The sequence below is a fragment of the Cuculus canorus genome, chromosome 8, assembly GCF_017976375.1.
Source record: "Cuculus canorus isolate bCucCan1 chromosome 8, bCucCan1.pri, whole genome shotgun sequence".
Taxonomy (NCBI): Eukaryota; Metazoa; Chordata; class Aves; order Cuculiformes; family Cuculidae; genus Cuculus; species Cuculus canorus.
The window spans coordinates 18,709,544-18,724,166 of record NC_071408.1 but is presented as its reverse complement, the minus strand read 5'-3'; the positions used below and the strand labels follow the sequence as shown (position 1 = coordinate 18,724,166).

At 42.2% G+C, this 14,623-nt stretch overlaps 1 protein-coding gene across 2 annotated transcripts in view; it reads left to right on the top strand.

Moving 5' to 3' along the window:
* Nucleotides 1-506: 506 nt before the first annotated feature.
* ROR1 (receptor tyrosine kinase like orphan receptor 1) overlaps nucleotides 507-14,623 on the top strand; it is a 171,127-nt gene continuing 157,010 nt past the window's right edge. For both annotated transcript variants that reach the window (XM_054073434.1, XM_054073429.1), the window contains exon 1: nucleotides 507-716. In XM_054073434.1, the coding sequence (XP_053929409.1) occupies nucleotides 617-716 (100 nt within the window). In that variant the 5' untranslated portion in view covers nucleotides 507-616. The remainder of the gene's footprint in view (nucleotides 717-14,623) is intronic.

Below are 14,623 nucleotides of genomic sequence, written 5' to 3'. Positions count from 1 at the left end.
CCTGCAGGAGGGTTGGAACTATAGTGTCTTTAAGGTCCCTTCCAACCCAAACTACTTTATGGTTCTCTGACTGCACCCCTTCCCTACTTGCATGGCACCCTTTGCTTTTGTGGCTGAGGAGCTTCCTCAGGGAAGCGTGCCCACAAAGCATTCTGGCTCTGGTGCGCGGTGGGGGAAGACCATTAAGAGACCTGGGAAGATGAGGAACAGAACTAGCAAGTAACTAAACCAGACTTTGTCTGGAGAAGCGGTTTCCCCCTAGGTGCCACAGTCCTGCAGGGACCTGTAAAAGGGAGCGGGGAGCGGAAGGGACAGTAACCTCAGCGGGTGCCTTCCTAAATCCACCTGCTCTGAAAGGGGAAGGCGTGAGCCGGGCTGGGACCGAAGGCGCCTCGGCCACGCGGTGCCGCGGCGGGCAGTGAGGCGCGGCGGCAGGGGGCGCTGCGGGGCCGGGCTGCGGCGGGGCCGGGGGTGGGGGGGGCTCGGCCGGGGCCGGGCTGCGCGCGGCGGAAAGTGACAAGCGAGGGGCTGCGAGCGGCGCAGGCGGCGGCCGCCCCGCCGGGAGAGCGCGGGACGGCTCGGGTGGATGTGGGAGTAGCGCGGCGCCGGTTCAGGAATGCAGCAGCCGGGCGGCGGGGACGGGAGCCTCGTGCTGCTCCCGCTGCTCCTGCTGCTGCGCGCGGGCAGCCGGGCGGAGCTGGGGGACGCCACGCAAGGTAGGGGCGTGCGGGGCTCCGCGCGGCTTCGGGGCCGCGGGACGGGGCGGACCGGGGAGGAAGGGGACAGCGGGAGCGAGCCGGCCTCGGTGCCGCCCGCCTGGTGTCTGGACGTGGGGCTCCCCGTCCCGCCCGGGGCTCTGCGGGGCTCGGCGCTGCCCCTCCGCCCGCCCGGGAGCTCGGCTTCCCCCCCCCCATCTCCCTTCCCGTTAACGAACTCCGAGTTTTATACTCGGTCTGTGTTTAATTGCTTCGTAAAAAACCCCTTCCGAGTGTTTGGCCGAGTTATTAGCGAAGTGTAACCATTCCCAGGCGGTCCCGCTTTTGATAGGAGATTTGCGGTTCCCGAGGCGGTGTAGCAGGGATGGCTTGTCCTTCAGCTCCGGCTTTGGGGGTGTTTTGCCATCTCATCGCCCTTGCAGTCTTCCAAGAAGGTTTATTTGATTTCATTCTTAAACGTCAACCTTAAAGAAAGCCTGTTTGATTTATCTTTAATGAGTATATTTATTTTGCGATCTCTGTTTTATTAGGGTTTTGATTTCAGCCTCTTGCAAATGCCTAAGGTTTAAGGCGTAGCACATGCATAAAGGGACCTAGATGGAATTAGGCAAGAGAGACAAATTTCCAAGGCCAAGTCAGTAAAAAAGTGAGCAGTGCTTTTGGACGCCTGCATGAGAATTTCAGTAAGAGGTGGATATTCATGAACGCAGTGTCCTTCAAGGTATTTTATGGGGGTACTTAAATCACAAGCCACTTCTGAAAAGTTCTGGTTAATGGTATGGCCATACTTAGTAGTTAAAGAAAGGGAAAAGTGAGAACCGAAGAGATAAAGCTGATGAGTTTGGATACTTAGCAGTTCAGAACTGAAAAAGCTGTGGTTATAAAACCTCTAAACCAGATTGCCAGTACTGTTGTAGCTAATGGATACAACACTCTTGCTGTATGCCTGTGCCTGAATTTCTCCCTATGCTTGAGTGTGTCCCTAATGATGCCATTTCCCGGGACTGTATTAGATAGTGGCTCTCTTTGAATGGCTTCCAAATATTACAGTGCGACTTTGTTGGACGCAGGAGTCTCCTAGTGTGGAATCAATGGCTGGATGATGGCCTGGCTTAGGGTAGGAATTCTCCATGACATCTCAATGGGAAAATTTTCAAATGTTGTTTTCTACTGTCTCCAGGGAATGCTGTATGTTCTTCATAAATAGTTGTGTTTTTAAGGGGGAAAAAAGACAAGCCATCTTTTTTCCTGCTTTTCAGTTAATTTCAGAACTTTAGGGTTATAATATGAAATTTTGCGGGTTTATAAGAGCCTGGAGGGAAATAAACCCTCCCAAACATAAAGCAACCGAGAAGGAGAAAACTGGCCATTTTTTGTTTACTGTGAATTCTGCTGGGAATTATCTTTTGTTATATGAATTCACCTTTGTGTATGACTATTAATATAGTAATTATGCACAATTACTTTCCACAGTGAAATAGTTCCTGCATTTTAACTAGTATCTTTGGCAAAAACTTAGTGTTGACTCATGTGTGGATCAAGAGGTTTATGTTATTTATTTCTAGATAGACATCTATCACATATGTTGCAACCACATACAACGTTTTCTCCCAAACTTGCAGAGGATCTAGATTTTGTAGAAGAATAAGGGAGTCTATACATCTAATTAAACACTAATTAAAACAAACAAACCCCCTACTATAAAGTGCTTTGCAACTTTCTTAAAGATTACTGTAATGGCTGAGTGAATAGATTTTGCTGCATTAGAAACCCAGCCAACCATACAGTACCCTTCAATCCCTACGCTTTTATCCTAACATTGTTAAAAAATGAAAGAATATGGGCCACTAAATAAGTAAAAGACTATTTTTTAACCAGGCTCGTCAAATAAGGTGAAATGAAAGTCCATTTCTAGTAGTAGCCTAACTTCTTCTACCAAAAAAGTCTGAGATCTGATGGTCTAACATAACGAAAATATTGAAGAGTAGTTTGGGCTGTTGGCTCCCTGAAGTCCAGAAGGATCAGAGCCTTATTGTGCTGCACTTGGTCCAAACATCTGTGAAGACATGACTCCCACTCCAGAGACTTCCCTGTTTGACACTGATCCAGTAAATGTATACAGATGTGCTCAAACGGCTTCACATCCTACTGAGCTGCATCAGCTTACTCACAAGTCAGATGGATATCTGCTTGGAGGGCAGGAACCTGTGCAGCTATTGTCACATCTCTTTCGGGGGGATTATTATCAAGTTGTCCATTTAGTTGAGATATTGTCAAGTGAGCGAAACTGTTTTGCCGTGTTGCCTTCCAAAAGCTCTTTTTTGTCTTTTCACTTTTCCCCCTGTCTCCTGCTGCTTCCTTTTTGTCAATGACCTTTCCTTGTAGAGCACAAAACAAAACAAAAAGCGCATTTTCCTTTGTACATTCATGCCCTCTTTAATGTGTGCTCTTCCCAAGGGTGCTTATGGGCTGGCCCAAGCATTCTGAATAAAACCACAAAGTTAATTGGAATGGAAATGACAGGAACTCTCTAACTTGGATATTTTTTCATTCTTAGCAGTATCTGACTATGGGTATTACCACTTAAGCTTTGTTATTTCGTATCATGTAACATTGTAAGGAGTCATGATGAAAGAAGCGTGAATAGTATAAAAGCATTTTAAAAGCTTATAGTGAAACCACAGATCTCTAATTTATGTTTCAGATTATAAGGGGTACTGTTGAAAGTTGCTTCTTGTCAGATGAAGTTCCACAGCTCTTGATTAGTCCCTGTAATGCCCCAATTGATTAATTGTTTTGTCCATAGGTTAATGGGCTGCTATTTCAGCTGGTATTCACTTACGAGTTTGCAAACAAACAAAATGCTTTTGTTGCTGTAAGTTTGTAAGAGGATGAGAATAGGTGTCACTATTTGACTTAACACAATTGTAATCTTGGCTTTCTTGACAAAAGTTGCTTGAAGTATCGGTGAATTATTTTCAGGACATCATTTCTTTCTTTCTGTAGTTAACATCTACTGAAACTGGTGTGTTGATTATGTACATACAGGAACTTTAACTTAAAGCCTTGCAAATGAGATTGGGCAGGGGAGAGTTTTAAAGCTTGTGTATGGATTTTAAATACAAATACCTAAGTCTAGGCAAAGGCAGAAGGCAAAAAAATGCTTCCCTGAGGTGTGACACTAGATACCACTTTGGAAACATGTAGAAATGCAGCAGTCTTCTGAGACTCAAAAGAGCACCTCAGAGTTGAAAACTCTTTTAAAAAGTCTCTAACTAAATGCAGCTGCTTTCCACAGAGCGATTGTCTTGCATGCCAGAAATATCTGGAAAGTTAACTAATACAAAATAAAAAGCGTAAAGCTTTCCTTCTCTAAGCCCTTGGAAAAAAACTCATCATCCTCAGTTGCAAATTTTATGTTCACAAAGTTGTGTATGTTTTGGAAATTTTGTATCTTATGAAGCAGTTTTTAGTAATCTAGTGGACCCTGAGCTGTAGTTGTTTTTGTTTGCAAAGTCATGAGTTTTATCTCCTGTTTTGGTGTGATGTGCTCATGTTCCTGTAGGTACCCGGGTAACGTGTGCTGGCACTTCCCTGCTGAAATTACTCCCTGAACCCAAAAAAAAATGAGGCAGCTTGTGTCAGGGCTGGCCTTGGCAAAGCTGGGATGTCTCACACCCAGCCTGGTGTAGGTGGAGGCGTAACAGTGGTAAAGCAGCTTGTGTTTTGACAGTGACTCCCAGGTATTGAAACACTTAAATGAATATAAAATGAGGTTATTTTATTGTTAAGATGCTCTCTTTCATCCAAGTTTCTGCTTTTAAAAAACAGCAAACCGGGACTATTGTCTTATAATATTCCTTTGCACTGGCAAGCAGAGGGAAGGTTCATGTGAAATCTCAGTCTGGTGATGGGTAGGAAACAGTTTCTGTTGGTAAAGGTGGAGCAGCACTGGGTGGCTGTGGAGCCAACTCCCCAAGGCAGAGCTTAAAGAAACTTTGGGTTGAGGCTGGAGCAGCAGTTGAACAGTTAAGTTACTTTGTAGGGTTTCTTCCACTCTGGTTTCTTTTTCATTCTTATCATGGAGATATTGAAAGTCAGTGAATCTGCTCATTTATAAATGAAACAATAAGTGAAATGATAACAAAATTCTGATATTAGCTGAAGGTTACTTCTGTGGGTTTGGTGATCGCAGTTTTATGTACTTTATGATGAATGAAGAGCACTCTCAGATTCCTGAAGTTTTACATTTGGTGTAAAAATCTGTTTGGTCAGGTGCTGCAGAAGAAGTTGTAATTGTTTCTGTCTGCAAGCAGAATCATTTCCCCCCCTTGCCAGGAGTGTGGCATGCGAGAAGCTTGGTCACATTTGATGACTTTTAATTGGGCTGAAATGACAGAATGCATAGAAAGACTGTGAATTTTGCTCAGAGGAAAAATGGATTAATTTCAGCTTGAATAGATAGCACTGTGTTATGTATCAATAAAGCTCTAAATATTATTATTATTTACTAGTAAAGTGCTTTTAGGCCCTCTTGGGAATAGAATGTAAACTTGCAAGTATATGCAAGTTCTTCTATCTACTGCAGTGTGATATTGAAAATGGTGCTTTGCCAAACTCAGACAGCTTGGGAAAAAGTAGTAGCTTTAGAAAAGGAACCCTTTAGAGAGGGAAAGCAATAACGCAGGCTTGTCAGCATACTTCCATGCCAGCATCCCGTAGTGAGGAAGATTGCTTTTCAGGATCTCCTCCTGAAGTGGAGACATTGGAGTGCCACTGTTTCCAAGTCAATCTGCAGAACGGTATGTGAAAGGAAATGGCTGGTGATTTGTGAAAAGAGTCCCATGGTGCATATTGCTGGGATAGACACAAATCTGGAAGACAATTAGTTAGATAAGATTCCTGACAAAATAATGACCAACAGGAGCAGAGAGCCACGTCCCTTCCACAGGGGATGAACTGACAAGTGCAAATTAATTATGGGGCCAGTAATGTGTTTCCACAGTGCTGTGTATAATGCTAGGCCTTTTCTAATGTATGCCAACAAGTCATTAGCTGGAGTTCATGCCGAAGGCATGAAACAGGCTCTAAAGCAGAAGAAAGCTTAGGTCAAGTCTGCTTTGTTCCTTCTACCGAGTTCCATAGGGTAATTGTACTTGATATCCTCTTCTAACAAAATCCCTTCAGAGAGCTGTACAGAGGCTCTGGTTGTGTTTGATCAGTGAGGTGCTACAGAGCACCTTCACAGGAGGCTGAAGAACAACAAAAAACTATCTCTGGCAGGAAGTATCTTGTATCACTGATGTTGGCAAGGCCTGGGAAGCACGTCCCTGTCTGCTGGATCAGGACAATTACATGCCAGTTTAGTAGCACTGGTCCAGGCATGGCATAACCCACCCAGACCTTTCTGTAGTCGCGCTGGAGGCAGGGAGCCTGGGCATGCTCATGGTGCTTTGGGAGCGTTGAAGGGAAAGGAAATCTGTCTGGCCTAGGTGTCAGGGAAGGTTTAGAAAAAAATTTGAGTCAAGTCACCATATGTAGAGGCAAAACGCACTCCTCCTAAAGAGATCGAGCAAAAGTGCTGGTAACTTTGTGCAGCTGTTGCTTGTTTTTTATAACTGCTGCTGCTGCTCTGTTCTGCGTTGTGTTGTACTGAGCCATGCTTTCACTCAGTAACAGATATTTGGTACTAGGTTTACGTTAGGACTTAGCTATCCCAATATGCAATGGCAAAGTTTCATAACTAGATGAGTTCTTGTGAAAACAATTAGTAGAGGCCCTGGTGGAAGCCTGCATTTTATTAAAAAGTTTTTTTTCAAACTGGTCAGGTCATATGTTGAAACTGATACTTCACAATGGCTTCCTGTGACTTCCTGCTCCTTTCCTCCAAGGGGTGTCAGTTGTGCGTCCTCTTGTCCTCTTCCCAGATGCTCTGTTCTATCTGCAGCAGAGGGCTATACATCTGCTCCATGACAATCTGGGAAAGAGAGTGGTGAAGCTCTGTGTTGGAGCACAGCAGCAGGCTGTGGGAAGTTGAAAGATCAGAGATAAGCAAGGAAAATGTTCGGCAACTTTATAGCTTCATTGCACATTCCCTCCAGAGACGGGAAATACTGCGGGTATGCTTTTCTTACTCTTAGAACTTGAGATTATCTTTGGAAGGATATGCACTTTCAGATTCACAGTGAGAGCATTCCTCTTAGGAGGTAGCTATTTTGTCCGCCTCTGAAGGCAGTGGCACAATCCCTCCTGAATGTGCTGCCTGAATATGCCCACATTGTGGCTGGTCAATACAGAATGTGATGGCTGCACATTCAGGGAAATGGTACACTTTGGTGCTGAGCGTACATGCTGGAGAAATAATGATTTTTGTGATCTGTGTGGTCTTGTTTTCAAAATTCACAAGGACCTTTAGCTCTTACCATGTTTACTTGGGTGAGCTGAGCACTTCTCAAAATCCCATCAGAAGGGCCTCAGAAGCCTGATCAGGAGAAATGAAGCTGCTTGAGATGATGCAGAGAATGAGAAATTCTACAGGGCCCTTTTAGAATCATGTCTAGTGTTTACTCTCTTCTTATTGGAGTAATTCCACTTTGAAAAGAACCTTTCTTTGTATTCTTCTGTCTCTTAACCATACCTAGATAAAAAAGGAATGGCATATGTAGGGAAAAGTGCTCTTTTTCATTACCGCAGCTGACAAACTTTTGAGTGCAGAATTAGGGCTTAGGACCTGAGAGCAAAAGTGGACCCTAATAAGGTCTAACAGTAACATCATTGCCTTTCCTCATTTCCTTAAATTTTTGTAACTATGTAACTACCATTATTTTAAAAAACAATGGCAATGCTTCCAGTGGTGCATAGATTAACTTGGGTTAGGCAGAGGCCGCAAGTTAGTATTTTAGTATTTTTTATATTTTATATATACTTATGTAATTTATACATATATAATATACAATTTTAGTATATTATTTATATATTAATGTAAGGCTAGGTGCAAAGTCCTGCACCTGGGATGGGGCAATCCCAAGCACAAACACAGGCTCGGTGGAGAATGGAGTTGAGAGTAGCCCTGAAGAGAAGAACTTGGGTGTGTTGGCGGATGAGAAGCTCAACATGAGCTGGGACTGTGCACACACAACCCAGAAAGCCAGCTGTATCCTGGGCTGCATCAAAAGAAATGTGAGCAGCAGGGTGAGGGATTCTCCCGCTCTACTCTGCTCTTGTGAGACCTCCTCTGGAGTCCTGCATTCAGTTCTGGAGTCCTCAGCACAGGAAGGACATAGATCTGTTAGACTTAGCCCGGAGGAGGCCATGAAGATGATCAAAGGGCTGGAGCACCTCCAATATGAGGACAGGCTGAGAGAGTTGGAATTGTTCAACCTGGGGAAAAGAAGGCTTTGGGGAGACCTTATAGCAGCCTTCCAGTACTTAAAGGGAGCTTCCAGGAAAGCTGGGGAGGCGCTCTTTATCAGGAAGTGCAGAGATAGGATGAGGTTTAATAGTTTTAAGCTGAAAGAGGGGAGGTCTAGAGATAATAGGAAGAAAGTTTTTACTATGAGGTGGTGAGGCACTGGAACAAGTCGTGAGTATCCTACCCCTGGAAGTGTGTAAGGCCAGGCTGGATGAGGCTTTGAACAACCTGGTCTAGTGGAAGGTGTCTCTTCCCAGGGCAGGGAGGTTGGAACTAGATGATCTTTAAGGTCCTTTCCATCCCAAATCTTTCTATGATTCTATGATCGTGTTTTGTTTTCATCTAAGCAATTCCTTTAGCCCTAGTGCTATAGAAAAGTTGCTATGACACTTGCTATGTTAAAGTATTTTCAATTAAAGTGACTTTACCACTGTCTTCCATAGAGCTTTTGTCTGATATTGAACAGATTGTGAGTGTGTGATGATAGGATTGTTCTACCTGAAGACTTTGGTTTAAAAACAGGGATGTAAAGGTGATAACATATGTGTAAGGATTGTTGGGTAACAAAAGAATGCCAGGGTAGTGGAATGAATTGCAAAGTGTGGTGACAAGGCTGGGCTGATGGACATCCTATAAAGTATGAAGCATACAGTAAGGGCACGTGAGTCTTGATGTTCTCCTAGGAGAGTCTGTTGGTTGTAGTGGTGTTCTCTTTATTCTCCTTAGACTTGGTACCAGCTTTTGTAACAGAACATTATGCACTAGGTATGTTTGGCTAATATAAAACAGCTTGCCAGGTACTTTTTCTTATAATGATGAACATGTTACGAAACCGCTAATCGTTGAAGTTCTTGAGATAGTCGGACATCTGGAAAAACCCACAAGGGATTAGTCCAGACTCAGTCGAACTGGTGAGATCAGGTGGGTGTTTTCCTGACCTTCTCTCACTGCAAATTGAAAGGAGTTTGAATATTTTCAGACAATTCTTGAAGCTTTTAAGTTTTCATCCCGCTTGCAGAAAAAATTATCTATACATGTGCTTATTACTGCTCTGAGCTACAAAGTGAGTGGTAAGTCACCTTTTTGACTTGAAAGAGTGCTGTGTTGTAATGCTGTCGCTGTGTTTGTAGCAGCAGCCAAATAAAATGTACCATCCTGTCTCACCAGCTCAGCATCCATACCTTTGAACGTTTGTGGAATATGTAACTTGGAGAGGTGTTTCGTTTTCTTTTAGTTGAATTTGGATTCTGCCTTCGAAGGTAAGTGTACACAGAGCGTGCTCTAGAAGAAGCCAGAAGCTTGACCAAATGATGAAAAAACAACAAAATCAGTCTTAGAACTAAGATGAGATCTGTTTCTTTTGCAAAACTTCTGTTACCTCACCTTTCTCCCTCATGTAGAGGGATTGTCTTAATTGTACAGTGAATATTGCTCTGATCTGTGACACCTTTATGGAGTTACTGTGTATCTGAGCACTGTGGAGTCTGCACTGTATTTACAATAGTTTTTGCCTCTACCAGTTTTTCCTGTAAGAGGTCAGTTATCATGGTTGAACATCTCTTCTCAAAATTAACTTGGCTTCAAATAAAAGGAAGCATCTTTGTAATTGCTTTGTTTACTTTGAAATGTTTGATGTGCTGTATAAGTAACAAGCATTCTGTATGTTTTTGTTTTCAATTTTATATGTTAATTATTCATTCCATATGTTTTGATCTTTTTCTTTTTAAAATACATTATCTCTCTATGAATTTAGTGAAAATTTGTAGCATGATGGAGATATCTCTTTTTCTCCAGAACAAGCTGAGTGTAGAGAGCATCACGTTGAGTTCTGCTTTCAGTGTGTTCCACCTAGAATGACAGGTGGTCATTTACTTCCTAGTTGACTGTCAGGGAAATGGATTTGTGTCATGAAATGCTTTCAAAAGGCCACAGAATAGCACTAGGTGGATCTTTGCTTCTGACCGCTGACTTAACTATTCTAGTGTCTTGAATATTTTTCTCTTCCTACATTTAAAGCTCTTCTGCAAATAGAAAAAACAGTTCCCAGTTTTGATGTGTGTGCCCTTTGCTTTTTTTAGGAGGAGTAGAAGCACAGAGTTCCCCTGAGTAGCTATGGAGGGCTAGTGATATCTCACAGCTGAGCAACTGGCAGCAAGAGGGAAGATGGTAATCAGAAGTGAAAATGTGGTAGTTTAGAAGTAACTGTCAGCCAACAATTAAATATTGAAATTCCAAGTGAGTTCTTCCTTTGTTCAGGACGCATATGGGCATTTGATGCATTTTGCTGCTGCTGGACAGCAGAGCTGCGTTTGCTGTAATTAGCAATAAGTCGGAAGTCTTCCCAGAATCTCTGGCTAGTGTAAAGCTGCCCCTCTTCTGGCTGGTAGATGCTCCTGAGGCTTTTGAGCATCTTCATCGATTTCCTTTTAATATCTGAGGCAACTTAGTTGTGTTGCCAATGCTTTTTCAGCTCTAAATGGTCCAGAGTTGTGCTTTGAGAGTACAGTCCCTTTTTCCAGTATTGCATCAAGCAGTTGTGATTAACTTGGGAATGCCAGGCTGCTGGCATCTCTGAGGTTGAAACACTTCATGTTCATGATAGGATGTTTTTGAACTGAGAGACCCTTACTTTTAAATTCACTTTTCTTGGCAGTCCATCACAGCTCGAGTGTGGCAATCTTTGTAAGTGAGATGCAACGAGCCTTGCTTATTTTAGCTATTGGTCTGTCACTGTGTTTTTAATTTACTGTAATTTAATAAATGACACAATGCTGGAATAAATAAATGGACTGTGAACATTCTCATAGACTTTGGAAGTCCAGCTCAGGGCAAGGTTTAGCTTTTAATTAACACTGTTCATGAGATTTATTGTTAAAATTATATCCTTTTAAACAAGTAAATCTGAAGTTGAGTAAGAGATGAATAATTGAAACCTGGTGTGGGATAACAGAATGCATTCTAGTGCAGGCAGTAGTGGAGCACAGTGCCTTCCTCAGCAGAGTGAGTGGGGGACCATCACCAGCTCTAGGCTCTGTTTCTCTTTGGTCGTTCCACTGCCAGGCCGGAAGTGGATGTTGCCATTATCTCTCCCATTATTTTTCCTGTGTAAAATATGTTGCTATGTGTTGAAAATCAAGTGTTATTCTTGACATTAAGAATAGTTTTACAAGTATGTAAACCAGATTTTTGGTACAGCAGAGAGCTTTAGGAAGACCTTAAGATGCCCAGCTAAAAAGAACTGCTGAAGTATTTTTGCTTCTTTTAGCCCCTACTGCCACATAAATTCTCCAAAAAGAGGCCCGGGCAAGGGAAGAAGCTATAAAGGCAACCTCCCATTATAGAGGAATCTTAGTCATTAGCAAAATTCTAATTCATCAGGGATCAAAAGATGTTCTCCTGATTTTCTTCCGTTATATGGGAGAGATGATATCTGGTTTGCCATTTTTTCCTTTGAGAGTCTGTTTGTAGGAGATGATTTATGTTCTCACATTCTGGTTTTGTGATTTATATTTTTGTTTTAACACACAGTCTTCTTTTAAATCCTTATGAGTATTTCCAATTCTTGTGACTGCTTGTGTACCCTGAGCAGCAGTAAAAGGTTCGCAAAATTTGAGAGTATTTTATGTGCGCAACTTTGACATTCCATATGGACTCCTTTTAGGAGACCAAATATGGTTTCCTGCTTTTCATAGCAGCAAAAATCTTCTGGATATGAGGAGCTCTGTGATCAACCCTTTAATTTAACTCTGCAGGCAATGTCAAAATCAAACTGTTGTGCTTTTGGTTTATTTTGTTGGTTGTGCTGTTCAGGGTGAGACAGATTAGATTGGGCATTAAGCTAACTGTCCAGTACCTTTCTTCCTGAACTGGTTTTAATGGGGAGCCAGATTTGGCCGTGGTCACACTTGTCTCTATTTTCAAAATCTCTGTATCTGTGAAGGTCCTAATAGTTCTGGGGAAGTTCTTTGATCTGTCTTGAAAACCTAAAAAGTTGATAGCTGGTATTGGGGGAAGGAGAGAAAGGTCTTCTCGGTGTCGATAATGGGTAAAGTTAATTTTCAGTGAACTCGTTCAGTAAAGGAGAGACTGCCTGCAAACTCGCTGCTTTTTCTTGCTGTTGTAAGGCTCTTGGCTGGGTAACATAATCACTTGGTGAATGCCACAGGTAGAAGTGGCTACTGTCAATGCAGGACCTTTACAAGGATTTTTGGGAACCCGAACATCTGAGGTTGCTCTGTCATCATTCATGGGGCCTGTTCAGCTCTCTTATTGGACGCTATTCTGAAGAGTCGTGGTTTGGAGCTCTTAAGCACTGGGCAATTTTTTTGGCCTGCATTATGTTTATCACCAGATATCTCTGGTATAATGGTCTCATCCAGCTTTAAAAATCCTTGGGGCAGCTCTAAGAACAGTCCCCTTTTTCCAGAAGGCTTTGACTGAACACAGAGCAAATATCTTAACTGGCATCATTATTCTTGTTGTGTCAGTAAGTGACTGAAGCTGTTGCCTCAGGCATTGCAGACCAGCCAGCAAGGGTCAAAGCAGGGAGAGCAATGCTATCACTGCCCTGTGTTGGGAAAATTGGCACTGTGTAGGGTTCTGCACAGTTTTATACATTAGAGTTGGATTTATTTTTTTTGTCAGCTCCACAGAAATTCCCTACTCAAACCCTGTAATTGTCGGATGTTCTGCCATACTATTCCCCCTGTCATTTATTATCTTCTAAGATTATCAAGGGCAACTTCACACAGACTAATTGTAATAACTGAAAGGGCCTAAGGGGAGGAATTCTGTCTCGACGTTACAAGCAGGGGATTAAGTGTGTATACATTCAGTGTAATTTGCTGAGAGATGTCTATGTACCTATCTGTCAGGAGAACTGTAAAATCATTTGAAATATTGCAAAGGATATATATGTGGTGATACAGAGGCTCAACTTGCTTTTGCTTTTGTTGCATTATCACATTGAAGCTAATTCTATATGCCTTTTCCTTCCCCATGCCTGTGTAAGCTAGTGTCAGGCTCCTTGAGAAGGCACTTAGGTTCTTGAAGGATTATTGTGCTAATTTAACTTTCATTTCATCAGGTATCAAGGCCTGATATTATCCTGCTATACGTTACTGTACTTTCACTGTAAATTACTGACACCAGAGGTGGTTGGTAATTACAGTGGAGATGACTGAGATGCAGGAAGGAAATATTAGTTTTTGATCTCTACTTGCTTTGCTGTTTTCAAGATCCTACAAGTGGTTATGATCCTCTGGGGCTTAGTCGTTCAGTAATGCTGATTAAAACAGTCTATCTGAGCAGCTGAGCCTGACAGATTTTCTGCCAGTCCTTTAAAGAATACATGTAATGCGTCTTTTAGGAAATTCAGCAGGCAATTTCAGTCAGCTGAAGTATTTCCCCTGTAAAAGAATGCCTGCTATGCTGGGTTGTGATGGGAAGTACTATCATTTAAGAAATAAATAGACTGGATTCATGGTGTCTTCTCTTTACAAATATATTTTTTCTAATAATATTTTTGTTAAAAATAATGATAACAGCGCTAGATACTTTTGCTATAGTATTCCTGGGTTCTAAGTTGTTTCTTCTGAACTGTAGCATGTTAAATAATAGAGACATCTGAAGCTATTCGCTAGATCAGTTTTATTTAAATAAGGGGTAAAAGTGAATTATCTAGCCGTTCAAGAAAGATTTAACTATCTTGATTTTGGCCTTAGTGGAATCACTCTCAAGTTTTTCTTGGGACTTCTGGGTGAAATAGAGCTGCTTTCATCGTGAAAGTGGTGATGTGTGGTGCAAGCCCACCCCTCAAGTGTGATGTTATCACCCTAAAAGATGTGTCTAACACATGGCATGAACTCATTCCTGTTAATGATGGTAGTTGTCTATTCTTTCTTATTTTTTAAATACGTAGGGTTTTTTTTTTAATTAAACACAGTTCTTTTCAGATAAATTCATTTTGTTACTTTGTTTCTAGGCATGCAGTGAACAAGATGAGTCCTTTTATAGAACACAATTTCAGTGTTGAATGTCCTGTAATATCTTACCCTGAAGAAGAGAGAAGTGCAGTTCTTCTCATTGACTTCATCTTAAGCACATGTGATGCTTTAAAGAACTGGGAGAGTTGTTTTGCTTTGCCAGAATGCTCTGATGCACTGATGCAACTCCTGAGTATTTCCTAGCAATTCATGTGTTACTGAAATGTACAGTGGTACCAGTGAGATGGTGGTTCTGTAGGTTTGTGCAACAAAGGAAAGCAAATTGACAGATGGTGACAGTCTGGAGTTCTGCCAGCGCCTCTTTTCCCATAGATGTTGAGTGTCCGCTGCAGAATGTGTGAAACTTGAATACTTTGGGTTTTGTCTTTAAGCAGAATATAGTGTTGCTTTTGTTTCCTGCACCAAATGTCATGGGAGAAAGGATAGTTTTGATCTGTGCTATCCATACCGTGATGTGTAGCTGTTTCAGCTTTCAGGGATGAAAGACGACT